This window comes from Lytechinus variegatus, chromosome 17 (genome assembly GCF_018143015.1).
Source record: "Lytechinus variegatus isolate NC3 chromosome 17, Lvar_3.0, whole genome shotgun sequence".
In the NCBI taxonomy this organism is placed as follows: domain Eukaryota; kingdom Metazoa; phylum Echinodermata; class Echinoidea; order Temnopleuroida; family Toxopneustidae; genus Lytechinus; species Lytechinus variegatus.
The window spans coordinates 7,187,313-7,214,356 of NC_054756.1; the positions used below are offsets into that span (position 1 = coordinate 7,187,313).

At 37.5% G+C, this 27,044-nt stretch overlaps 2 protein-coding genes across 4 annotated transcripts in view; one reads left to right on the forward strand and one right to left on the reverse strand.

The window, feature by feature from the left end:
• On the reverse strand, positions 1 to 26,583 carry LOC121431394 (microtubule-associated protein RP/EB family member 1-like). 2 transcript variants are annotated; one of them, XM_041628958.1, is made up of 8 exons: positions 26,485 to 26,583; positions 12,682 to 12,828; positions 12,014 to 12,159; positions 9,490 to 9,661; positions 7,547 to 7,713; positions 6,927 to 7,079; positions 4,142 to 4,235; positions 1,091 to 1,177 (listed from the first exon to the last, which is right to left on the reverse strand). In XM_041628958.1, exons 2-7 carry the CDS (start codon positions 12,800 to 12,802, stop codon positions 4,143 to 4,145), a joined length of 852 nt encoding a protein of 283 aa, XP_041484892.1. In that variant the 5' UTR covers positions 12,803 to 12,828; positions 26,485 to 26,583; the 3' UTR covers positions 1,091 to 1,177; position 4,142. The 2 variants fall into 2 exon arrangements, with proteins under 2 accessions (XP_041484891.1, XP_041484892.1); XM_041628957.1 differs by lacking the exon at positions 4,142 to 4,235 and having other exon boundaries at positions 1 to 1,177; positions 26,485 to 26,581.
• Positions 26,584 to 26,643: 60 nt separating this feature from the next.
• LOC121431393 (phosphatase and actin regulator 2-like) overlaps positions 26,644 to 27,044 on the forward strand; it is a 58,910-nt gene continuing 58,509 nt past the window's right edge. The window contains exon 1 of one of the 2 annotated variants that reach the window (XM_041628951.1): positions 26,644 to 26,912. The gene's annotated coding sequence lies outside the window, so the exon portion shown is untranslated. The remainder of the gene's footprint in view (positions 26,913 to 27,044) is intronic. The other variant, XM_041628956.1, reaches the window with a different exon arrangement.

The following is a 27,044-nucleotide window of genomic DNA, read 5'->3' on the forward strand; positions in this document are numbered from 1 at the left end:
AACCAGGAAATACTTGGGCCGATTGTCTTCAGAATAATAGTACACATGTACATATGTGTATTACAATGACAGGACTGGTAGTTCGGTGCTCCGCTGACAAGACCGTCTAGGGACAGCGATTTTCCATTTTACCGGTAAATAAAACAAATTCCGTTTGGTTCTTATACTTTTCATGAAAAAGTTCATGGAATTCACCTTTACAAAATGGAATACAGGTTTTTGCTGTGTACATTTTCATTCACAAAATGGAATTTCCATTTTTAGATCAAGTTGAAATGGAATTGCAGATTTTAAGAAACGGAAAAGACCATTTTTTTAGACGGAAAATCACTGTCTCTAACCATCATTGATGAAACTATGTCTGCCATACTATTGATTCATTTAGTAGGTTTATAGAAAAAAACAAACATTGGGATCTATTTTGGGTTTTGATGAAAATAAACCGAATTTGTGGATATTGCAAATTTGGTGACTTCAGAAATCATTGGGCAAAGCAAAGAGCACACTGATAACATATAGTATTTTTGTAAATACAAGAGATGAAAACTGACTGTGACCTTATTCAGTAGAATGATTATCAACTATTGTTTGACAGTTACCATGGTGAATTATGTACACTACACAGTTTGTGGTCGTACTCAAATGTACCTAACTGTACAGTTTGAGGTGCCTAACTGTACATTTTTGACGTGCCCAACTATACAGTTTGATGTGCCTAATTGTACAGTTTGTTTTTCAATGAACTCTATAAACCAGACTTACGAAGAGAATATTTACCCAAGAAGCATGCATCCGGGCTGAGTAGGCTAGGCAGACAGCTACTCATCGCCAAAGGTAATTGCCACACTGCACCCACTTTCTCTACTAAACTTCTGTCATTTGTTAAGCTTCAGGACGACTTTTAAATACTAGATCTACAACATAAGGATAGCTGAAGCCTCTCTCACACAAGTCCTTATCATACAACAATCATACGCATTTATGTAATAGATATATGTACAAACTTCTCTTCCCCTGTGATGGAGGCATCATCGATTTTCTAACTATACCCAAATAAAATGTTCTGGTCGAGGGTAGGACTGGTTCAATACTCCTCCTGCTCTTGATCCAGTATCTCCTCTGGTTGGTAGTCGACGCCGCCAGCGTCGCCTTCGTCATCCGGTTGCTCAAATCCATCCTGGAGATAATATGGAAGAGACGAGTATAGATTAAATAAAAATGGTCGTGGGTGTATTATAATGATATCAAAAAGCAATGGGACAGGGAGAGAGAGGGTGATCATGGAGAGGCCAAGAGAATTGGTGGGGGGGGGGCAGTGAATAAGAGAAGGGGGCTTTGAAGGGCAAGGTGAAAAGGTGAAAAAGCATAAAGAGAGATGGGAGGGAAGGGGGAGGGGATACTAAGGGAAAGGAGCATGTACATTTTGAGATTATCAATTAAACCAACTTTCACATTTCATATGAAGAAAAAAGAGCTATCACTGTGAAGGGAGAGAAGCATGTACATTTACATTAAGTGAAATAAAATCAGATGAAAAAAGAGGCAAGGGGGGGGACAGAGAGTGAGACAGAGAGAGGGGGGGGGGGGGGTGTGAAAAGGGATAAGAGCAGAAGATGTGTAGGAGACAGCTTACTAGAGAAAAAGACAAAGGAAGGGGGGGGGGGGAATGGGGTTGAAGAAAACAATTATTTCGAGATTATCAATTAAATCAATTTTCACATTTCATATCAAGAAAAAAAAGAGGCTTTCACTGAATATATATCACAAAAGTTTCATTTTTTATACTAGCCACCAGTAATAACAGACAAAGCACCAATAGATTTGAAAAGGATTGGTCAGGTACAGTGGTTTTTGTTTTAAAAATATGTTCTTTGAAAATATTTTTGAAATTAAATCATGCATAGAAACAACAACTTTGAAAGCATGAAACACTAAACAATGAGAACATAAGCGACATTTAATAATTCTTTAAGAAGTGCTTCTCGCTGAGTTGGTGAATAATAATTCCTTTAAATATATCTTGATATACATGTGGACGACACAGAACTGAGAACACCACCGCCTCAGCATGAAATTTGAGGATTCATTCTTTTATATGTCAAACAAATATGCAATTTTCAAATTATGTGCAATCTTAGAGAGCATGAAAGTCAAGAGATGATAAATATGTTTTGAAAGCTGAATTTATTAAAAAAATATTTTCAAGGGACAATATATGGGAAATTTGTACAATTAAAACAAAGAAAATGTCAATTATCAGTGGTAGAAAATTGTGCATGACAAAGCACTAGCAACAACATCACTGTAAAAGAAATAATGAAGGAGGAAAGGAGACAAAGTTGAAATAATTTACAGTCATTTTCATTCAAATTAATGAGAAAACTTGGTACCAAATTAAAACTGATTAAAAGCTCAAATCCAGTTTTAGTAGAATATTGAATATTGCTCCTATCAGAAACTGAAAGTAGTGCCAAATTACTAATGTATACATATTGAACGAAGTACTACAAGATTAGGAACAGCAGTGCGTTTTTCAAATAAATGCAATACATGCTATGTAGACAACATACAAGGGGAAATCTGAACCCCAGTCTAAGTTCTAATCAGAGTACATGTTTGAGTTATTAAAGATAAATTGCTATGCCATTTTTGCTACAGGAATCCCAAAATCTTTTCACTACTACTTCTCACATCAGTCATAGACAACGCAATGGGAAATGTATGCAAATACAGCTACTGCAAGTGAAAGACACTAAGCACCCCCTAAATGCTGCCATAAGCAGAGCTGCCTACCTTATTCGAGAAAAAGCCTATAATTATATTTTATCCTATTTTCAATCCTAAAATCATATCTTTCTATAAAATATTGAAAAACATGTATACAAAAAAAACCCAGACCAAAAGCATCATTCTTTACAAGTTTCAAAAATCCTTCTTAGTGTCACTTTTCCTTCCTACGAAAAGAGGACAAAATCCCACTACTTGTAAATGGCAGCTCTGTACAAGCATCTCTCGGAAGCCTTTCCATATTCACCACTGCTTTGTCGAAGGAAGATGGAGGTGAGAATTAGAACTGAAAAGACGCTTGTGGAATTGGTGCATCAAAGACGCTGCTCAGACATTTGCATTTAAAATCTTTGTCATAGTGATGAAGAAAACCCTTCATAGCATCTTAATCTTGCTTACATTGTTGGACTTCCTACTAAAACGTGAAGAAAATCTAACTCTATTGAGATTTTACCAAAACTGGAATCGAGGAAAGTAAATGAAATAAAGTATAAGGATAGTGGAATTGTAGCATTTAACATACATTTCAAGAGTAAAGAGGAGGAGGGGAGGGAATGTTCAGAGCAGAATGAAGAGAGGAGACGAGCAAAGAAAAGAGAACCAAAGAGAGTAATATAGAGAGAAACAAAGAGAGAAATAAAGAGAGAAATAAAGAGAGAAACAAAGAGAGAAATAAAGAGAGAAACAAAGAGAGAAATAAAGAGAGAAACAAAGAGAGAAACAAAGAGAGAAACAAAGAGAGAAATAAAGAGAGAAACAAAGAGAGAAATAAAGAGAGAAACAAAGAGAGAAATAAAGAGAGAAACAAAGAGAGAAACAAAGAGAGAAATAAAGAGAGAAACAAAGAGAGAAATAAAGAGAGAAACAAAGAGAGAAATAAAGAGAGAAACAAAGAGAGAAATAAAGAGAGAAACAAAGAGAGAAACAAAGAGAGAAATAAAGAGAGAAACAAAGAGAGAAACAAAGAGAGAAACAAGGAGAAATAAAGAGAGAAACAAAGAGAGAAATAAAGAGAGAAACAAGGAGAAATAAAGAGAGAAACAAAGAGAGAAATAAAGAGAGAAACAAAGAGAGAAATTAAGAGAGAAACAAAGAGAGAAATAAAGAGAGAAACAAAGAGAAGAAAAGTGAAAATAAGAGAGAAGAGAAAAGATGCAAAGTGATGCAAAGAGAGAAGAAAAGAGAACAAAACAGCGAATAAAAATACAAGAAAACAACAAAAGCAAAACACATTTTAAAATAAGGAATAAAGGGCAACAAAGATGATAGCACAACAGAATATACAGTTTTCAAGGACAGAAATTTCAAAGAGCTTCATGACGAACTGGACACCAATGGATATTTTTCTCTATACCCTAATATTGGTCTGAGGCACGATCATCAAGATCGTCCAGGCTGCCTGGGTCTGAATCCGTCGCCCCAAAGTCCTCAGGAACCGCAAAGCCATCCTAAGTAGATACCATTCCCAGGAAGCAAGGGGAGCAAGATGTACGGGATGGAAAGAAAGAGTGCTAAGCAATATCAATGATGAATTTCATAGCCATTTGAACAGTATTTTTTGTGTGAGGTGAGCTCCTCTTCACACCCGGAACACAAGTGCATTGGAAACTTGGTATGAGCATTTCAAGATCATTCAAATTACTCTAGGCCCATAGTGCAATAAATCACAATTAATAATACATTTCTAACAATTATTCTAATTGGTTCATAGCATTTGAGTAGAATGTGCATGAAACTAAGTTTTTTTTATTTATTATTTCAAAGCTACTGGAAGGTTTTACAAGAAATTGAAACTGATATGATGACAGATACTAGGTTGAGAAACACCTGTCAAGGAATTGTCATCTCCTCACACTAAGTTTCCAATGAACATGTATTTAAATAAGTGGTAGATATGAGTGACGGAAGTGAGCCACTCGGTATTGAGGTACAAGTCCTTTACATTTGGTATTGCGAGCCAAGAAGTCATATGCGAAAAATATAAACCAAGGATTGGAGGTGTGATGCCGATCAAAAGGGACCAAGAAAAGAAGTCTAGACTGTGAGCCAAGGCAGTCTGGGCATAGGAATCTCCTTTCCATTTGTATTTATCATGCTGCATGCAAGCTGGAAACAACACCACCATCATCTTCCTCCACCATCAGCCAGGGCTAACCAGGAAAAAGAGGGGATAAAAATCAGAGTCACAGGCCACCTTTTGAGAGAGTCCGATATCCTCAATAGCTTTGTCGATCTCAACTGCAATGCCATGTTCTTCGGAGTCACCCTGAGGAGTGTCTGAGACAGGGGCAGTTGTAGTTGGGTCTTCTAAGTCTAGGGTGTTTACCCGGGAGAGTTGCGGTGTCCCCACCCCAGGGCTTATTCTAGAAATTTCTGGACCAAGTGTCTGACTTTCTTGATGAGGGATGGATCTTTGTTCGGGGTGATCAACAGCCATGGGGGCAGTCTCGGGGCTTACTCTACCTATATTTGGGGGATTTCCCAAGTCATCAGGCTTGTAATACACAGCTTCAGCCAGGTTCCCAGCTCTACCTCTTATCAAGGATACATTTCTATATTTGTCATTGCTAAGGGTATCCGTCATGGATTCAAGAGGGGCCGGGTTTGAATGATAAAATGACGAAGCGTCCACAGCCCTGTCTGGGATTGGAGAAATGGGCCTCGGACTTGCATGAATATCAATCTTCCCAATGGTTTTTGAAATTTGAATAGAACTCCTAAAGGACCCAGAAGGAAGATCTTTGTTGCTTGGATTACGATTCTGTTTCAGGGATGCTCGAGGAGGTTTTTCCTTCATGGACTTTTTGGCAGTCTTGGAAGTAGAGCTCCGCTTGGCAGTAGCCGTCTTGAAAGTTCCAGAATCATAGTCGACAGTCCTGTACACAGGGTCTTCGATCCCAGGAATAGGGCCAGGGGTCTCTGGGATGGATTTTCCCGTCTTAGGGGGTGGTGCCCTTGGGATACCCCCAACCCTCCCTGGGGTGGATTCGGCCTTTCCCGGGACAGGACGGACTATCTCAGGGACCAGCCCAGGATTCCCCGGGGTTGTGTCGGCCACCACTGGGACAAAGTGTGAGGCTCCTGGAACAGAGAAGGGGGTCTTGGGCGGTTCCTGTACTTGCTGTTGGGCACCAGGGTGCATCAAAATCCAATTGGATTCCTCTTGCCAAGGTGTGAAGTCTTCAAACACACCCTCCTTTGGACGGAATGCCATAATATGAAGGATGCAAATGAATCATTCAAAATTGTGAAATGTGTTACATGTTTATGAAGCAGTTATGAATGAAAGCAAGGCGTGAATCAATGTAATAACATATCTGAAATGAATACTCTCTTCCTGTGCATATTCTATTTATTAATGTTAAAACAATAAAAAATAATAACAAAATTCCTACTTACGATTTCAGATGAAAAAGGCAAGGGAATTTGCATGTTACTTGTTCTTTATGGTATTTCAACTCGGACCGAAAGAGCTATATTCTGTCTGATTAGTCATTATTCTAGAAGTCTTTTGGCACAAAATTTTCTGACAAATTTTTGTTAAAATCTGCATCAAAGTGCTTTCCCTCACCCCCCCCCAAAAAAAAGCAATTGATGGCTGATTTCAATTTCAAATTTTTGGCATACTAACTTGGAGCTAAAGGGGTTGTTATCTCTATTACCACAGACTCTTTTGGTAGTAAGTATGTATATCTAGATAATATTAATCCCCGGCACCAAGCAGTGGGTACAATTAATAGCAAAGTCACTATGATTAAGCCAATGACTCTGCGGATGAATTATGGACCACTGACCAGCGAATGAGAACACAAAATGCCATTTTCCCCAGAAATGTAATGACCTTCGTAACTTGAAGGAAAAAAAAAAGCCCCCATAAATCATTACGAGGTTCAAGACAAAATGTAATTTGGAATGGAATTATTAATGGGGAAGTGTTCATACATGTACCATCCCCCCCCCCTCAAAAAAAAATCCCATGCAAGTGAGTAATATCAATTAATTGCTTTGTTAACAAAAGGGACAAAATTATGGCATTTTATTATGGTGGCCAAAAAGGGTTTGACTTATCACCTCTGTTGCATTTAAGACTTTCAATACTGGTGGCAACTAAAACAGAGTTGAATGATATAAAGTATTACCTCTGTTGCATATAAAACTTCCAATATTCTTGAGATGCCACTGTGTGGTTGTTCTTCAAATTCTGTACAGATGACTTCGATGTCCCGTAACTTTCCAAAGTAGAAATCTCTCTCCTTTTCTAGCCCAGATATTGTGACTAATGATTCATCAACCTATAAGTAGAGTATTTACAGAATTGTTAATACAGAGCACCATGCTGCTTGCATCACCAATAGCACAACCATCAGTCATCATCACCTTCTATACACCACCTCCCCCACTACCACGCCCATCAGTACCATCATTGTCATCACTGCCACCATTATCCCCACCATCATTATCATCATCATCATCACCATCACCACCATCATCATCACCATCCTCATCATCATCACTATCATAATCATCATCATCATCATCATCATGATCATGATCATCATCATCACCACCACAACCATCATCATTATTCTCATCATCAACACCATCATCATCATCATCATCACCATCATCTTCTTCATCATCATAACATCTGATAAAGAATTCACCGAGAACTGTGAGAAATAAACATTTACAACCATTTGTCTAATGGGGACATACATGAACAACAAATAAAAATTTTTAGTCAATCAGTATAACTGACCTGTAATTGAAGATCTGTGACCTGTGCATTTGTTACTGCTCCAGCTTTACTTGACGCAGCTGGTTTTGAAGGTGCTGGTTTTGAAGGTGCTGGTCTTGAGGGTGCTGGTTTCGATGCTGCTGGTTTTCTAGTGGGTTGTGCTGCTGGACCTGTTTTGGCTTTCATCGCTGGGGAGGGAGGGGGGGTGATCATTTCAAATCAATTGAATTTATAATTAGAGTTTCAGAAAGCACAAGTGTTTTTCAGGGCCTGGGGGGTGTTTCACAAAGATTTAAGTATGACTTAGAGTCGCACTTAAATGCATAGTTGCGAGCAGTATAAAAGGCATGACAGCATTGGTCAGATCATGCCAAGAGGACGCGCACTACTGCGTATTGATCAATAAGATTGCGCGTTGCATATCATGTACGCGTCGACATTTAAGTGCGACCTAAGTCATACTTAAATCTTTGTGAAACACCCCCCTGGTCTTACAAAGAGTTGCTACTGATCTGATCAATCGCAACTATGGAAAGCCAGCAAAATTAACATATATAATAATAATAATAGGCATTTATATAGCGCCATCTATCTAGAAATATTCTATTCCAAGGCGCGTTGTTATTATTATTACCCCGGCTTTAGCTCGAGCTGCCTCTCAGCGCTCATGCTTTCAAGGAATTAATCCTGCCGGGTACCCATTCACCTCACCTGGGTCGAGTGCAGCACAATGTGGATAAATTTCTTGCTGATACATGTTTGTTCAAAACATTTTCTAGAAATGATGTACATGTATATTCATACATCACTGTTTTCTTGACAATTCAGTATCCTCCTCTTCGTTTTCAAAGGACATTGAGCAAATTTTCTAAAGAAAAAAATATGAAATTGATGGATTTCCACATACATGTACTTGAGATTGATCGGATCAATTGTGACTCTTAGCAAGACGGGGCCCTGCAGATCAGCGAGGGCATTTGTAACGTTACAGTCGCACCAACGAAACCGACTCCGAACCGAACAATGATGTGTCTACAGCCGGAAATCTCGTCATTGCTTCGGTTGGTCTGGGAAACGTTTCATGAAAGGACTTGCCGGATATTTTTTTCAGATACATGTAAGTCCCGTTTTATCGGAGTTACTATGGTAACAGTGCCTCTGAGCAAATCAAAATCAAGGAAATATGCCAGGTTCGACAACTTGTCGAGCAAAAATGCTGATGAAACGCTCCCCTGGAGTTGGTTCTGTCTGTGTGACTGTGGCTTAAGAATTACCAATGCAACTCATGTAAAATCTTGTAATGAGATTTTCCAGCATGCCCAGATCTATGCAAGACCGATTCCCAGACAGGGTTGGGCTCAATTACAAGGTAATTGATAAATTATGTAATTAATTACATTTTTTGAGTAATTTACAATTGCCATTGTAATTTGAATTTTGAAAGGGAAAGTAATTGTAATGCAATTGAAGAAAATGTTATGGAATTCAATTACTGTCAATTTCTTTTAAATACATTCAATTACTTTATGATAAACTTACTTAATTTATGATTTAATTTAATTGAACACTTCTTCAATTACGTAATTGTAATTATAACTATAGTAAAGCGATTGAGAACAACCCTGTTCCCAGAAATACAAGACACGCAACATTTTATCAATCATGCTGTACTCTAGGCTAAAAAAATGATACAGATGTAATATATGAACAAATAGAGTAAAATTCACTGAGCAAAAACGGTGGAAAATTCATCAAAATCTACTACAAGTAACTAATTTATTCAATTTCAAGGTTAGAAATATTTTGTGAAAAGAGTAATATACATGTGTGTGTATGATCAGTCTCCCTTATAACAAAAGTGTAGTATAGACCCAAATGGAAATTAATCAACTACATGTAAGGTTAGATGGCTTATACTTCAAACAAATGAGAAGTAGGTCAAGTGGTAATAGTGGCCTATATACCTGGAGCGGCTTTCTTTGGACCTCCTGTTCCTCCGACCGATGCTCCTCCCCTTGCTGCTACCGCATCATATTCCTGACCGCTGTAATTTGCATCAAAGAACTTCTTGAACCACTGTGCAAATTCAAAGTTGTCTTGAAACTTCCCGTTGACAAGCTTTTGTATAGGAATTACCTGAAAACAGAATTAGGAAAGAGGATTACACATAAGACTACATCCTCATGATATTGCTTATTTGGATGTACGTGTAGATCTAATTTCTTAGTCAAACACTGTTAATTAATGTTCCAATAAAACTTCTTTTGGCTTAATTAAAAGGAAGACTAGAAGAATTGATACAGGGGAATATAATAGTGGGTAGGGATGAGTGTTATGAGTATTTTAAGATTTGCCCAGGAAATCCATGCATGGGCATGTATTTAGAATTAGAACTCGGGTTGAATTTAAACCTTGACCTACATGTAAAGTGTGGTTCAATTATGGACAGTCAATTTTGACACAAATCTTTAACAGCACAGGTGGGTGTTTCATAAAGCTGTTTGTATTAAAGTTACAAGTTACTTTTCGAATGACTGATGATCCTTTCTTGTGGTAAATGGTATCCACAAAGTTTTTATTCGTGTCGATTTTGAACCTATGAAAGGATCACGAACAGCATTATGAAACACCCACCTGGGTCCCGTAACACAAAGGTTCATGATTAATCATACGCTTGATTTTCATGATTCATGGTAAATTGTAGTCAATGCAATCAATCGTAGAAAATTGTTGTACGAGGGGGGGGGGGCCTCGGAGGCCCCCCTCAACGAGTCACGCGATATTTTCGCCGCGCAAATTTTTTTGACTGCGCTGCTCGCTGACTTTTTACTTTCAAGTCTTGCGCAACTTTTGAGACCAATTTTGCGTCACCCGAGTATGCGGTTCCGAAGTTACGCAACGTTATGTAAGTGCATGTCAGACCAAAAATTGCTCAAAAACGTGATTTCGTGTACAAAGTCAATGTAAATTGTGTTTTCAACCAAAAATCATAAATGTATGATTATTTTTAGTTTTGGGGCCTAAATGTATGTATTTTATGTTGTTTATGATCTTAGGAGAGTCCCAATGAATTTCATTGAAAAAAAAATGAAAACGAAAGGTCCAAAAAACAAAGAAATACATAAAGGAATTGCAAAAAACAATATAATACATAAGAAATTGATCTGATATCACATTTTTTTTCATGTACACTTGCTAAGAACATTACAAAGAGTTTCTATGTTAAAAATTAGAACATTTGGAGATTTATTTATGGAGTTAGAGGAAAAAGTATGATTTCGCGTAAATTAGCATTATTACATAATAACGATTCGCATGAAATAAATTACCATACTATTTTGTAGATTATATCCCAGACAACCTGCGTGCCATTTTTCGGCGCGATCGCGCAGTCGACGGCCAAGATCTCAAGGGGGGGGGCCTGGGAGGCCCCCTCCCCCAGCCTAGATAGGGTTAAATAAGCTGCTTGTAATTTAAGAGCGACTTTATTCCAATTCATTGCTAGCTAATATGAATGGATATACCCTATAACAGTTATAATGTGGAGGATATGAAATGAAAATGTGTTTTACAGGATAAATTTTGCGATTTTACATGGAAATTTAACTTGATCGGGTCACCCGATCAAATCAAAATATCTGTGTGTTTTTGTCTTTCAATTAAATCCTATTCCAAATCATGGAATGGGCTGAAACTTTCAAGATAGGTTCTTTGTCTGTAACTTTCGGATATCTAATCACTAAATTTATAAGATAAGTCCTTGAATGCCGATTTTTTAAATTTAAAACAAGCAACACCGAGAAAGGGCGCTATATATCCAAGATTTTAAAATCTGAAATTTTCTCAGAGAAGTGCAGTTGGAAAAATATCTAACGGTCTCTACGCTTCAGTAAGACTGTCATATTAGATGATATTCGATTATCAATCACATTATTGACCCTTTACCAAAGCTATACACAGGCTTTAAGAACAACTGGTGATCCTTTCTTGTGGTAAATGGTATATTCATTGGCGATGGTTAAGTGCATAAGAAAGGTTCACAAGTCGTTCTAAGTTTGCTCTTACCTGACGAGCAGCCCATGCCTTACCCAGATCATTCCTAACTGTGTGGGAATAATAATAACTAAAATCAGTTTTTTTTTCACCATTGCAGCACAATGGAAGATCATAGTAAATATACGAAATATACAATGTTAACAAAATGTTAATATTTTGACTTCCCATAATTTCAAAGGAATTAGATCATGGCCTAAGTTTTAATCAGAGTCCAGAATACTGGCCAGGATCTCCAATGAAAGAAAATAACAAGCAAATGTCTGGGCCAGTTGCATAAAGGTTATCATCATGGTAACTTTGTCATGCAATCGTAACGTGCATGGAAGCCATGATTTTGATTGGCTGTTGATCAGTGTTACCATGTGGTAGTTACCATTGGATGACAAATTACTATCAATAGCAACTTTTATGCAATGGGACCTTGGTCTTTACCTTGTCTACCCCGCATTTCTTGAAGGCTTTCTGTAACATCTTGAAGTTTTCAATAAACTGATGCTCCTGCTTGGCATCAAACCTCACTTTCTTCAATGCGACACAGTTCTCAAAAAGCATGTCCATGAACTGGCAATACGCAGCCCCTGTAAATGAGAGTGGAGAGATAAGATCGAAATGAATTCATTTTAAATGAAGTCTGTAACACATACAACTATGTAATATTGTTATTTTCTCTCTATGTTATTGGACTATTCTTTGCTTAATTGAATATATTTAGTCTCTTGATCGTGCCAAATTAATCTTTATATATAATACTAATAATAATATAGGGTATTTACAATGCGCACATATCCACATTGTTACATGTAGGTGCTCAAGGTGCTCCTATATTACCCGGCTAAACTAGGCGTTCAAAGCCCACACAGCTTCTTCAGGAATTACTTCCTACCGGTACCCATTTACCACACCTGGGTTGAGTGCAGCTCATTGTGGATCAGTTTCTTGCTGAAGGAAATTACACCATGGCTGGGATTCGAACCCACGACCCTCTGTTTCAAAGTACGAAGACTAATCCACTGGGCCACAACGCTCCACGTACATGTATATATATATTTCATAACTGATGAAAATATATTAATCTTGACATTAAAAAGCTGAACACTTACCACTACAGAGATTCTCCACCTTTGAGATGTTCATTTGCAAACTGTCATTGACCCATCTAACCATATCATGTCTGCTGATGTTTTCAGTAGTCACTGATGTTGATATAACATTGACAGCCATTTTGTATCAACGAATTAATCACAGGTCTGAAAAAAAAAAGACGGTTACAAAAGCAGGAAAAAATTTTGCTTTACAAATTCAAATAGCATTTTTGGTCATAAGAGAAAAGCTCTCGGCTAATAAAGCAATGTACAGTCCCTTGTAAAAATATGCTATACAAGACACTAAATACATAGCAGTCTTTCAAAAATGTGGAGCAAATAGTAATGCAATACCAGAAAAATTATTCTCTGCAAAGACATACTACAATGTAAGAGGTATAAAACAGGTGTCATTTTCAACTACACTCACATGAAATATTTTTATTCTTTTTCCTCTCCGTTAATGGTATAAGAGTGAAGGTTCACAAAAATTGTAATGTATAACATTCTGTGGTTCAAACATAAATTCAGGACTGGAAGCACTTAAGTGCCAAAAGAAATGGAAACAGCAGTGCTCAATATCCAGGACCACCAAATGCATATCCTTGGATCAGTTGGATGTCCTAGAGAGTGGCCTCCATGGGTGATTTCAAGTACAGTGTTGAAATCTGGGGTTGGTGTTGTGACAACAACGTACTTGAAATCAAGCTGGTGGTGGGACAGACCTCAGAAAAAATGACTGGCAGTTTGTGTTGAAGGCTGGTGTTGATGATCTACGTCTACATGTAATTTTCCCATTCACCAACACCAACCTCCAGGGATTGGGAAAATCCTGACCTCAAGTTCGGTGTTGGCAATCTCGAGCTGGCAAACAGGCAGCGATCACGAAAAATAATAATGCTCTCTCTTTCAAATTCTTGAATTGATTCATTTGCATTATGTACAATAGGAATTTAATGCAAAGCCAATGTCTCCTCGATTTCACTTTCATCGTCAAGACTTCTCGCGTAAAGTTGAGATGACTAAGCAGCGCAGTGGCGTGGCGTCATGAGCAATAAATAACGCAATTAGTACAATTCTTCTGAACCTAGCAGCCCAGCTGGAGGTTGGAACTCGGTTCAGCAGCCTTTTTACCCTCTCAACACCATACTTGAAATCACCCGAAGTTCCATACACTGGCCAAGGAAAATCCCAATTTTTGAATCAGCGCCTAGCCCTAACATAGACCAAAGTAAACTTAGTGCTCACGTTTTACACTGCTAGCTGAGCTGTGTGTGTCATTCATTGGCAATATCTGACATGACACAGTTATTGATCAATTGATGACTGATCAGGGTGTCCGTCTGGACTCTATAGTTGAGATATTACTGCTTTACCGTTAGATCGTATCCAAAACTAAAAGGCCCAAGCAAGTCACGCTGGAGTAAATCTAGGCCCAGCCCTAGTCAGAGAGCAGGGGCCTGTTTCATGATCCTGGTAGAACATCTCTAAGTAAGAACAAGATATCGCTCAACTGTTTGACAAAGTCGGTTTGGGAGAAAAATAGTCCTTGGAAAGACACCTCCAGACATGTTCTACCTAGGTATGATCTCCTTTGCACACCCCCACCACCGTCGTCGGCATTGAGAGAAAATGTGTTTACAGCAAACTACACTGACATATCACCTTGAAACATTTTCTTGGGTTATTTGATTGCACTTAGTGTTGTCAGTCGGTCCGGGATCGGGATGAATTCCCGGCGGTCTGAGGCTCCGAGACGGTTCCGAGACGGTTCCGGGATCAATCAACTTAGACCGTATCCCGGCAGGAAAATAAAATCAATAATGGCCAAATTCATGTTGTAATATTTCCCTAATTAGTAATTGTACTTACGAAATACGAGAGAACAATTTAGTTTCAACTGGCTGTGTGCACATGCACCTCGAAATATTACGCAATCTGTACTCGTCGATCGCATGAGCATGCACGCAATCTAGCTTTGAACACGGCTCCGAGAGATCTAAGCAGACAACAATCGTCTACTGTATAGTCTCATGTGCAGACCTCTTTCACCTCAGTTCGTTTTACTGAGTCATTCATTTACCCCATACTTTCGAGTTGAATCTGCTACGATATGTATGGACTAGTGAATTTATCATGAAATAATTTACTAACAATTGACGATGATGATCTATGAGTATTTGCAAATTTAGTCATTTAAAAAAAGTCGCCATTAATTTTGTGATGATTGTATTCGTTGGGGTATTTTTTTGCGAAAGGGTTTGCAAATAACAACTAGACGAATGCGCATCATGTTTCAGCTGGTTAGAGCTGGGAGAGAGAGAGAGAGAAGGGGGGGGTTACGGGAAGTGCTTGGTCGTTCACGACTGGGGACCATCTGTCATCTGTTGACTTGATGTTTACAATTGCAAACCAGTCGGTCAAATCAAGGAGATATCACCTCTAACTCCTTGGTCAAATCATGGAGCTGTTAATAGCTCTATGGTCAAATCATTTCTCCTAGATATATTTCGACTTAAATTATAAAATTGTACCAAAACGCTGTTAGAATTGGCGATGTTTAAAGTGGAGTTGTTTAAACTTTGAAACAACATTGTTTTGAAAGTCATATCATACCCTATATGTTGTAAAAATATGTTGTTAAATGCATCAAACAAACTATCAATGATATTAACAGTTTTACATGTAAATGATATCGTTGGAAATTGCAAAAAATATTTAAAAACAAACTGTTTAAAGTTTTTAAAAAATTCTATTGGTTTAATAGTTTAAAAACAGTTGTATATTGACTGGCTTAAACAATGTTTCTTAATATTTAAATAGTTGTTCAAAATATTTTTTTACTGTGAATAGTCTGAGTATCTATTCAAATAATGTTTTCTCGATCGAAAGTAATTCATGATTAAAGAAAAAATGAGTTTGTTGTTTTGATGCGAAGTGCCGGCCGCCGGGACTAATCTTGTGTAAATTTCCAAATAAGCTTCTCTGATAAGATAGTATTCACTTTTCTCAGTAGTAGTGATATCAAGGAGATATCTCCTTGGTGATATCATACTGTTCAGAGTTACGAGAGAGAGAGAGAGTGAAACTGAAAGTTAAAATTCCGGGCTAGCTAGGGCCACAGGCGCACTGACAAGACATTACGCAATTTGCTTATAACTGTCAACCACGTGCGCACCGACCACAGATCAGTGGCACCGTACCGACACGTGTGTTATTGGACTGTCAGATCAGCAGCTGGGTCGACTCAAACATAATTCGGGTCATGTCAGTGGTCATTAATGTTTACAGTTTGCGGTGGTGGCATGCTTTGACTGTCTCATCATTATTTTCCCCATGTTTTGAGTGAATGTTTACAATTTGCGGTGGTGGCATGCACACTTTGACCATGGAGCTAACAGTTAATAGTTCTATGCTTTGACTGTCTGGTGCACCGCCAGTCCTTGGTTTAAGGCTGGAAATGTAGGTATACACTTTTGGATTGCATTTGTGCGTGGAGATATGTTTCGGGATTCGGGACGAGCCGGGATCCCGATAAGGAAATTTTGAAGTTGCCGGGACGGTTTCGGACCGGGATTTTTTTTCTAGATAACACTAATTGCACTCTGATGCATTTTATCTGGGATAGCTCCAAGTTATTTTCTATATGGCCGTCATCAATTTCAGGTCGCCTTGCACGGCAAGATGACCCAAAACAGATGTCATTATAACTTCTCTGGGGCAATCTAGCCAAAATAATATTTAGCATGTTTTCTTTTAATTTTCTCACATTTTCTCCCTCTTTTTCCTTTTCCACACCCCTTTACCAGTTTTTTTTTTCAGCCAAACTTGAAATATTGATAAGGGTGGCAATCTCTCTGACCCCTCATGATTTATCATTGGATAAACACCATGAAAAAATAAAACAAACTAAGGTATTACTAAACATGCTAAATCATTCACTCTCTTTTTATTTCATTTCCATTATCAATATTTTATTCCAGAGATCAATTTTAATCAATGCTAACTTGAGATAATGAATGAAAAAAAAAAATAGCCAATTGAATTCAAAAGATAGATCAGGTTTATAGCTTACAAATTTGCACCTATAAAAGAAAAGGTTATGGAAAGTCCAAACGAAAGGCTCATTTTAAATCATAGGGTTGGCCCTATGTCATTATGGTCATGCTAAAGCATTAATGTATGTCTCGCCTCCTTAAATTTGAAATGTTTTTTGAGTATATTGAATATATCTTTTTATATTCTTGATTCTTGGAGCTTATGTAGTTATATAAACTTACATAATGTTATCAACTTTGGATACGACCAATGTTTATGATCATTGTCATTTTAGCATTGTTTCTGAAAGTAGTATTTTTTTCCATTGCCGATTGATTTTTCTAATGTCATGTATTGCAAAGCACTACTTTACTTGACCCACAGCCCACTTGACATGTTTGCAGCAATTTTCACATTTTGCTTGTGTTCCATTCCTTTTCATTGGCAAAGGTATGTTTATACTCTAAACACTCACATTTGTATTTCTTGCGTTATATCTGACAAATTACAATGAATAAATACACACACACAGCCTATCATATTTTCCTGTTTAGTCTAATAAAATACCTGTTGATCATGTTGATTTTGTTTACTCCATTCAAACCCTATTTTTATCTCAACAAATAACATTTAAAGCATAATTTGTAAAATTATCGTTGAAAATCAATCAAAGGTATCTCTATAGGTAGACAGGAATAACCGTCGATTCTGGGGATTTATTCAACAATTTCTGACATTTACTATATTATCCCCATTCATCATGTATTGGTGAGTGAGCCAACGCAGTTCAGCGGAACAACCAAAATACAAAGACTGAAGCTTTTATGTTCTATAGATAAGGGAAATAATGAAAATGTTGTTTTAATACAAATATGTTTATGAATCTTTTCAAAGTTTTTTTCTCTTTTTACCTCATAAAGTAAGCTCCATACACCAATGTATGGAGGAATCAGGGACAACTCGGACCACGGGACATCTCGGACCGCGGGCCGAGTTGTCCCACCCATTACGAGATTTTTTTCTCACAACTTTGCGTCTATTTTTCTGTAATTTCGAAATTTCTTGTAAAGATTTTCTATAGATATGGTCTGATGGTAATGTTCTTCACTTTCTATTACTTTTTTTTCGCTGAAATAAAAAAAAAGTGTAATTTTAGGCGTTTTTCGACAGCTCGCGATTCCCACAGGCGAGCGTGTATTAACTGTGTCGGTGCTCGGCTCGGCCCCGCTCAATAACTGACTTAATTTTGTGATCATTTCTCCTCAAAGTACCACTTTTATCGCAGAAGATGGACTTTGTTGTATTCCATTACCTCCATTTTCTCATCACAAGGATAAAATTTGGTGCATTTGCACGATTTTGTTCAAGTTTTTCACCTTTTTCTCTCTGGTCGCAAGAAGCGAACAACCGATGAACGGTCCGCTGCTCTTCATCGTAATTCTCCGTAGCTCGGCCACCTAAACTGGCGGGGTGGGATTCAGACCGAATCCACAATGGAAGTGGGCGTGCACAGCAAAGAGCTGAGCTTGACTGAGTGAGAGAGAGTGAACTCGAGTTTGAAGCTTGGCAGTATCGTATAGGCTCTGCCTTTTTTTGTAAATATATATTTTTCAATTTTTTCTATATTGATTTTCCCTGGTTTCGAGCTCTAAGATTGTAATGATATAATTATGCTTCAATTTCTTTGACTGAGTGTGACTATGGTGTGGATGTTTGAGTTGCTCAAAAATATTTTTACGTGGGTGGGGGCTCGGGGCGATTTCACTCTTGCCCCCGAAATGCGAAAAAAATATATTCGGGGTGTAGCTGTGTGGGCATGCCGGGCTGAGGCTAGCCATCAATAATTTTTTTTTTTTTTGAGAGGGGGGGGGGGGGGCTTAATTTTTCACTTTAAATTGATCATTTTTAGGCCTTTTTTTCCATTTTATTTTTAATATTGAATTTCCGTGGTGTAGAGTTGAGTTTTAAGTTGCAATAATCAATATGCTTTAATTTCTTTGACTTTGAATGTGACTGTGGTGTGGATGTTTGAGTCGAACAAAAAATACTTTTACGTGGGTGGGGGCTCGGGGCGATTTCACTCCTGCCCCCTAAATGCGAAAAATATTTGGGATGTAGCTGTGTGGGCATGCCGGGCTGAGGGTAGCCCTCAATAAAAAATTGTTGTTTTTTTTTTTGGGGGGGGGGGCTTAATTTTTCACTTTAAATTTATTATTTTTAGGCCTATTTTTTGTACATTCTATTTTTCATATTGAGTTTCCCTGGTGTAGAGAGTTGAGTTTTAAGTTGCAATAATTAATATGCTTCAATTTCTTTGACTTTGAGTGTGACCGTGGTGTGGATGTTTTGAGTCGAACAAAATACTTTTACGAGCTAGGGTGGTGGCTCAGGGCGATTTCACTCTGCCTCCGAAATGTGAAAATGATCTAAGTGTATCTGTGTGGGCATGTCAGGCTGAGGGTAGCCATCAATTAAAAAAAGTGTTTTATTTGGGGGCTTGATTTTTAATTATTTGTATTTTTTACAGGATTTAAAATAAAACTGATTTACTTTCTTTAATTTCATTTCTTGGTCTCAAGGGTGGATGTCAGGCTGCCGGGATGGAATTCAGCCACAATTGCCAATGGAAGTGGACATACTTGTACAGTCGTGAGCTTGGAGACTGAAGCTTTGCCCTACAGCTTAGAATATTTTTTAATCAAGTTTTAGGCCACTCAGTCTTATTCCCATTTGAAATATAATCAGGGCCGGATCCAAAATTTCCCTACAGGGCCGGGGGGCATTTTGTCTAGGAATTTTTGACAAAAGGTCTTTACTGCCAAATCACAGTAATTTTTTCTCAGGAAAAATTTGACAAGCAAAAAAAAAAGAAAAAAATGTAAGTTGCCTTTTCAGTACTTTTTAAGGGGGGCGAATGTGCCCCCTCCCTCGATTCGCCACTAGAACTTATGTCCATATTATTTAGTTTTAATTTTTACAGGAGGAAAGAATACCAAATTAATAAGTTTTATGTTTTGCATTTTTACCAATTATTGTTTATTCAAGTAAAATGTATTTAATTTAGTATTGTTCCAAAATGCAGGGCTCGACATTAGCGGTGGCCCGGTGGCCCGGGGCCACCAAAAATTCATCTCGGGCAACCATTATTGAAAAAATGTTAAGTTTTGGTGGCCCGAATCGGGCAACCAATAATTTTCAAAGTAGCGCAATTTTTCTCCCGATTTTGCATGTATTTATCAACTTTCTACAGTTCAAATTGCAAGCCAATTCGTCATGCGCCTTTTTTGTTAATCTACACACACACAAAGATTGCATAATCATGACAGTATGTAGGCCTACCGCTAGCATACAGTAGTAACTATTATTCAGCCGGCCGTGCGTGAAACCACTGCAGCTAGCTAGCTGTGCGCGAGCAGACCATTCAGACTCAGGGAGCTGCGATACAAAATGTTACTGCTAAGAAATCTTCCCCAGAACTTTGAAAATCTTCGTCAAAGTCACATTTTACACCAATGAAATGCCCTTCTACAGTCCATATTACTGAAACCTGATTATCTGCAAGCATTAAAAGGAGGAATTATGACCTCTCTTTTGACTCAAAAAGACCGATTTCCAAATGCATTAATCAATACACATAAAACAGATAGGTGAGTACATCACAGTCCCATATGTGCATTCGTATGTATGTTGATATTTGGTTTATTTCGAAGCTGTGTCTCTTCTAGCCAAAAATAGGCAGCTTCTTTCTTTCTTGTTTACAAATGACTTCTTAAACCACTCTTAAGGAAGTAAATACTTTGGGAAGGCATTTCATTGATATGAAATGTGAATTTTTCCATCATTTTGTCAAATATAGGGAAGGAATTTTCTCACTGTTTTTTCCAGATAATTTTTGCCGTTTTCTCATTTTTTTTCTTTCATTTTTTTTACAGTAAACCATTTATACCCCTTCCCATTGAATATTCCTGATTAAAGAACTTGTTTCTACTGAATAATAATAATAATTTTCCCCATTTTTTGATAATTTTGTCTTATTCATTTTTCTTACATTTTCTTTTGTTTTTTTCTCAAATGTTTTTTTCTGTTCTTTGTTTTTTCTTTCTTCATTTTTTCTTTTGTTTTATTTCACTTATTCATTTTTTACAATTTTTGATTTCTTTTTTCAGTATACTATCTTATTTCAGCATATTTTTCTGTGATTTTCTCCTGCTATAATATGCTGGAAAAGAGAAAATAACTGGATTTGGGGCCTGCATAATCTAGGTTTTATGATCAAAAAGGAAGGAAAAATCATTGTTTTGTAAATCTATCTGAGTTTGCTATATGCCCTATTTATTTACTTTACCATTATGAGTGTGTGTCGATACGGAGATTAAAAGTCCACACAACCTTGGGAACAATACAATTCTTTTATTCTCTTTCAATCATTTCATATTTACAATGATAGAACAATTTATATATTACCACAAAATAAGCAAAGTAAAATAACAGCAAGCATGATTTACATACAAGATGTACAAAGAATAGTGGTACGTTTTAGTGACTGCAGAATTCAATTTGTTTTATTCATTTTTAATTAATGTTTTTCTTTATATTTTTCGGGCCACCAAACTTTACTAATGGGCCACCAAAAAAAATTATTTGAAGGTTTTGGTGGCCCGAACGGGCCACCACCAAAAAAAGTTAATGTGGAGCCTTGCAAAATGCATCACCTAATTAACTTGTTTGAATTTAAAATGCAAACCTGAATAAAAATGAATTATGAACTTTGAATAAATAGAAAATAATATGTTATATTCTGTAAATTGTAATATTTTCAAATCATATTTTATCTCCATTCTTATCTTATCATTGTCTCCCTTTCTCATTATGTTCATCACTCTCATTTCAATTAAATTTATATTCTATTACTGGAATAAAAAAAGACAATACTCAACAATGAAACATCGATCAATAGAAAAAAACAAAGAAAAAGAGGGAAAATACAAAGAAATGACAGGTACAAGGAGGGGGGGGGGTAACAACAAGTCATAAAACAGGAGAAGAGTCGTCAATACAATATTGCAAATAGCAACTATGAAGAGGGTTTGGTTTTTATCAAATAATTTTTGCAGTTCCTTTGGAGTGATGTTGTTTTTGTTTCACCCATTCTAGAAAGTGAACTTTGTATCTAACACTAAGTTGCCCTAGTGTTGTTTTCCAATCTACATTTTCTAGTTCCTTGTATCATGTATGGATGAAATCATTTAAGGTGTACCAGTTAGAAAATTGTTGACTTTTGGTATATATTTACATTAATCATGCAAGTTGCAGGTATGATCACCTTCTCAATGACTCTTAAGACAAGCTTCTGCAATTAATGAAATATATTGTATTTACTAGATAATTTGAACAACTGGACCAAATTGTGGCAAGATTAATGAGCTATATATAAGTGACAATGGGGAACCCGAGGCTGATAATGATATGATTTGAGCAAAGAAACAATAAAAATTTGATCAAAATCGGATAAGGAAAAACAATATTATCACTGCATTTTAAAGAATGATTTGTATTTTTCTGGTGAAACAGGTCTGGCGTTTCTTCATGGATATTTAATCAGCAACCTCATACATGATGGCATATCCTCACTTGTTCTTTGTATTTTATTATGTGAAATTAGATTAATTTTTTAAATTTGAATTCAATAACCCCGCTATTTGTTATCAGATTTTTATGAAATAAGCACTTTGATATGTGAATGTTGCTATGTCTACATTATTCATATATAAATATTTTCATCCCGGAGCATTTAAATGATTTATTTATTATTTCTTTTTCTCGAGAAAGAGTATAGTCTCTACAATAAAAAAGTGGAATGCCTCTGGCGGTCTCACCTGCATCACGTGATTCAATATAACAGTAGTGCTGACTTTGAAAACTACTATATACAACTCGCACAAGATGTTCAGTGATACTGGGTTACTCTTATTTCCATGTCTTATGAAATACACCAATACACTTAAAGAGATATGATGGTAATTCAACAAATACCCCCAATGTGGCCAAAGTTCATTGACCTTACATGACCCTTGACCTTGATAATGTGACCTGGAACTCGCTGCAGGATGTTCAGTGATATAAGTTATGCTATCATTTAATAACCTTCGGTTATTAAATGACAGCATTAAGATTTGATGTTGATGCTGCCGTCGGAAAAGCGGCGCCTATATAGTCTCACTCTGCCATCCAGGTGAGACAAAAATCATGACATGCACAGTGATGAAAAATAAAGCAATAAAATGAATTTAATCAAAAAGAAAAACCACATGCTATGTAAAAGAAATTAAATTTAAAATCATAAATTCGTCATTTTTATTGAATGAAGAATTTAATTTATTTATAATTGGAAAAAAGGATTACCCCTATTTTCTTTCAATGTAACCAAAATACTTGTAGGGCCTAATATGATTTTTCATCACATGACATGATTTTGAACAAAAATCAAGCCATTTTTTTGGGTTATGTGGGACGGAATCTACATGGCGGCATTCGTGGGACGGATTTTTCTTCTTAAATCTATCTCTGCCGGCTATTCACCTTATCCCCATCCCTCCCCATCATCCTCGTCCCTATCATCCCCTTGGGTGCAAAACTGTCCGCAAAGGTAGAGGGGACCACAGGCTGCAAAATTTGACAAACATTTAAAAAAAGGTTATCGCCCAAATGTAGGGTAATTTTTAACCCCAAAACAATTGACAAGAAAAAAGAGGGGGTTTTCAATAGTAAAAGGTCATTTAGTCCTAAACACATGTATCATTTCAATTGTGAATGATTCATTATTTTGTTCTCCATGAAGAAAAATAGTAGGGTGGACATTTGGTATTGTGTCCCCCTATTTTTGGTAGGGGGACACGTCCCCCCCCCCCCGATTTCCTCCCATAATCATCCCTCACATCCTCGTCCTTCTCACCATCTCATGCACCCCTCTTATCAAGAGTCATCATCATCTCTCTTATTTATATCCCTCATGCACCTCTTCCCTCTCATCATCAAGGCCCACCCCTTATCGGCATCCCTCACATCCTCATCTCCATCTCTTTCCCTTTGTCCCTCTCATCATCCCACCCCCCTCATCAAGAGTCATCAAAGATCCTCATCCCTCTTATCATCACCATCTCTCACCTCCTCGTCCCTCTCATCAAGGCCCACCCCTCGTTATCGCCGGTATGCTATCATCGCCATCCCTCACATCGTCGTCCCTTTTACCCTATATCCAAAACTCTGCTCTCTACACAAAGGAAACTCAATATAAAAATTAAAAATGAAATTGGCATGCCCACACAGATACACCTAGAACATTTTCACATTTCGGGGGCAGGAGTGAAAATGCTCGGAGCCCCCATCCACATATTTTTTGTTCGGCTCAAACATCCACACCTCAGTCACACTCAAAATCAAAGAAACTGAAGCATATTAATTATTGCAACTTAAAACTCAACTCTCTACACCAGGGAAACTCAATATGAAAAATAAAATGTACAAAAAATAGGCCTAAAAATAATAAATTTAAAGTGAAAAATTAAGCCCCCCCCCAAAAAAAAACAAACATTTTTTTATTGAGGGCTACCCTCAGCCCGGCATGCCCACACAGCTACATCCCGAATATTTTTCGCATTTAGGGGGCAGGAGTGAAATCGCCCCGAGCCCCCACCCACGTAAAAGTATTTTTTGTTCGACTCAAACATCCACACCACAGTCACATTCAAAGTCAAAGAAATTAAAGCATATTGATTATTGCAACTTAAATCTCAACTCTACACCACGGAAATTCAATACTAGTATTAAAAATAAAATGGAAAAAAAGGCCTAAAAATAATAAATTTAAAGTGAAAAATTAAGCCCCCCCCCCAAAAAAAACATTTTTTTATTGAGGGCTACCCTCAGCCCGGCATGCCCACACAGCTACATCCCGAATATTTTTCGCATTTAGGGGGCAGGAGTGAAATCGCCCCGAGCCCCCACCCACGTAAAAGTATTTTTTGTTCGACTCAAACATCCACACCACAGTCACATTCAAAGTCAAAGAAATTAAAGCATATTGATTATTGCAACTTAAAACTCAACTCTACACCACGGAAATTCAATATTAAAAATAAAATGGAAAAAAAGGCCTAAAAATGATCAATTTAAAGTGAAAAATTAAGCCCCCCCCCCTCTCAAAAAAAAAAAAAATTATTGATGGCTAGCCTCAGCCCGGCATGCCCACACAGCTACACCCCGAATATATTTTTTTCGCATTTCGGGGGCAAGAGTGAAATCGCCCCGAGCCCCCACCCACGTAAAAATATTTTTGAGCAACTCAAACATCCACACCATAGTCACACTCAGTCAAAGAAATTGAAGCATAATTATATCATTACAATCTTAGAGCTCGAAACCAGGGAAAATCAATATAGAAAAAATTGAAAAATATATATTTACAAAAAAAGGCAGAGCCTATACGACACTGCCAAGCTTCAAACTCGAGTTCACTCTCTCTCACTCAGTCAAGCTCAGCTCTTTGCTGTGCACGCCCACTTCCATTGTGGATTCGGTCTGAATCCCACCCCGCCAGTTTAGGCGGCCGAGCTACGGAGAATTACGATGAAGAGCAGCGGACCGTTCATCGGTTGTTCGCTTCTTGCGACCAGAGAGAAAAAGGTGAAAAACTTGAACAAAATCGTGCAAATACACCAAATTTTATCCTTGTGATGAGAAAATGGAGGTAATGGAATACAACAAAGTCCATCTTCTGCGATAAAAGTGGTACTTTGAGGAGAAATGATCACAAAATCAAGTCAGTTATTGAGCGGGGCCGAGCCGAGCACCGACACAGTTAATATACGCTCGCCTATGGGAATCGCGAGCTGTCGAAAAACGCCTAAAATTACACTTTTTTTTTATTTCAGCGAAAAAAAGTAATAAAATGTGAAGAACATTACCATCAGACCATATCTCTAAAAAATCTTTACAAGAAATTTCGAAATGACGGAAAAATAGACGCAAACTTGTGGAAAAAAAATCTCGTACTGGGTGGGACAACTCGGCCCGCGGTCCGAGTTGTCCCGTCCCCGTATGGAGCATTCTACAAGTACAATCACTAATCTGTGTAAAAAATAAGAAAAAATATCTGATCCCCATTATTTGAAAGGTAAGATTTTATGAAAAGTTGTTATTCTGAAATAAAAGAACTTCAGGCTGTCAGGTGACGATGAAGACTAAATATTTTTCTGATACTAATTACTATCTTCATCAAACGATGTCGCGGAGAGATCGACAGCTGCGCAGACAGCAGAGTTTGAAAGGCGAAGTTATTTATTCATTAATTTCATTGCCTGAACACGCTGAATGAAGTTAAGTTGTGAAACAGAAACTTTGGAAAGCGCTGATTAATAATAGTCAATCTTCCTATCTCGGAAGAATGGTCCTAGAGGACGTTTCTACCACTCATCTCGTCATGAAGCAGGCCCAGAATCCCAGTGTATCGTCGAAGAACCTCGACACCCGCGTACCGACCGCGCCCGACCGACGAGGCAGGTACGGGCAACGGAGCAGTGCATGAATGGGGTCCGGTGCATGACCCGTGCGTTAAGCCAGGCAGCTCGCGCTCGCCGACAACGTGCATTATTTGGTTACGATTACACAGTCGAATGACACGATAACAAAAAATGCAATCAAAATTGTGAAAAGGCATTTACTCATTCATACACCAACATTATTTTCCGACATAAATCGATGAAAGTTTTGTAACAAGGTTCATACCTGTAAAAATAGGATTCTTCTCCACACCGAACATACACGTTCAAATTTCCGGTAATTTGATTGATGTGCGCTTGCGCAAATACGAGATAGGTCAAAGTGCAGGTGCCAAAGTGGTCATGTGACCAAAGCCTATCCAATAAAAACACTTGACAGGGAAGTCATAGGAACGTTGACCCATCTACTGCTCTGTCACGAAATATATTTTTACTGTTAAATTTCTTAAAATGTAAATTGTTGCTGCAACTGTCAGTGATACAGTTTGTTGTGTAGAATTTCAAGCAAAGTCGTGGATTACTCGTCGGATGTCAACATGAACAGATAGACGTTATAGGTCATTCAACAGATGAGTCATTCTCAATTTCCATAAATCTATTTCCATTCCAGGGCTTGCGTTAATCAGCCGTAGACTGTTCCATTGTAGAGAAAGGGTAAGCCGTCAATCATCAATTGCAAATTTACTATCAATTAGTAATTATCATTTTCAATTAACCTGAAACTTTATGAAATAAATATGATTCATTTTTTTATAATAATAAAATTATTTTGAATATACTTTCATC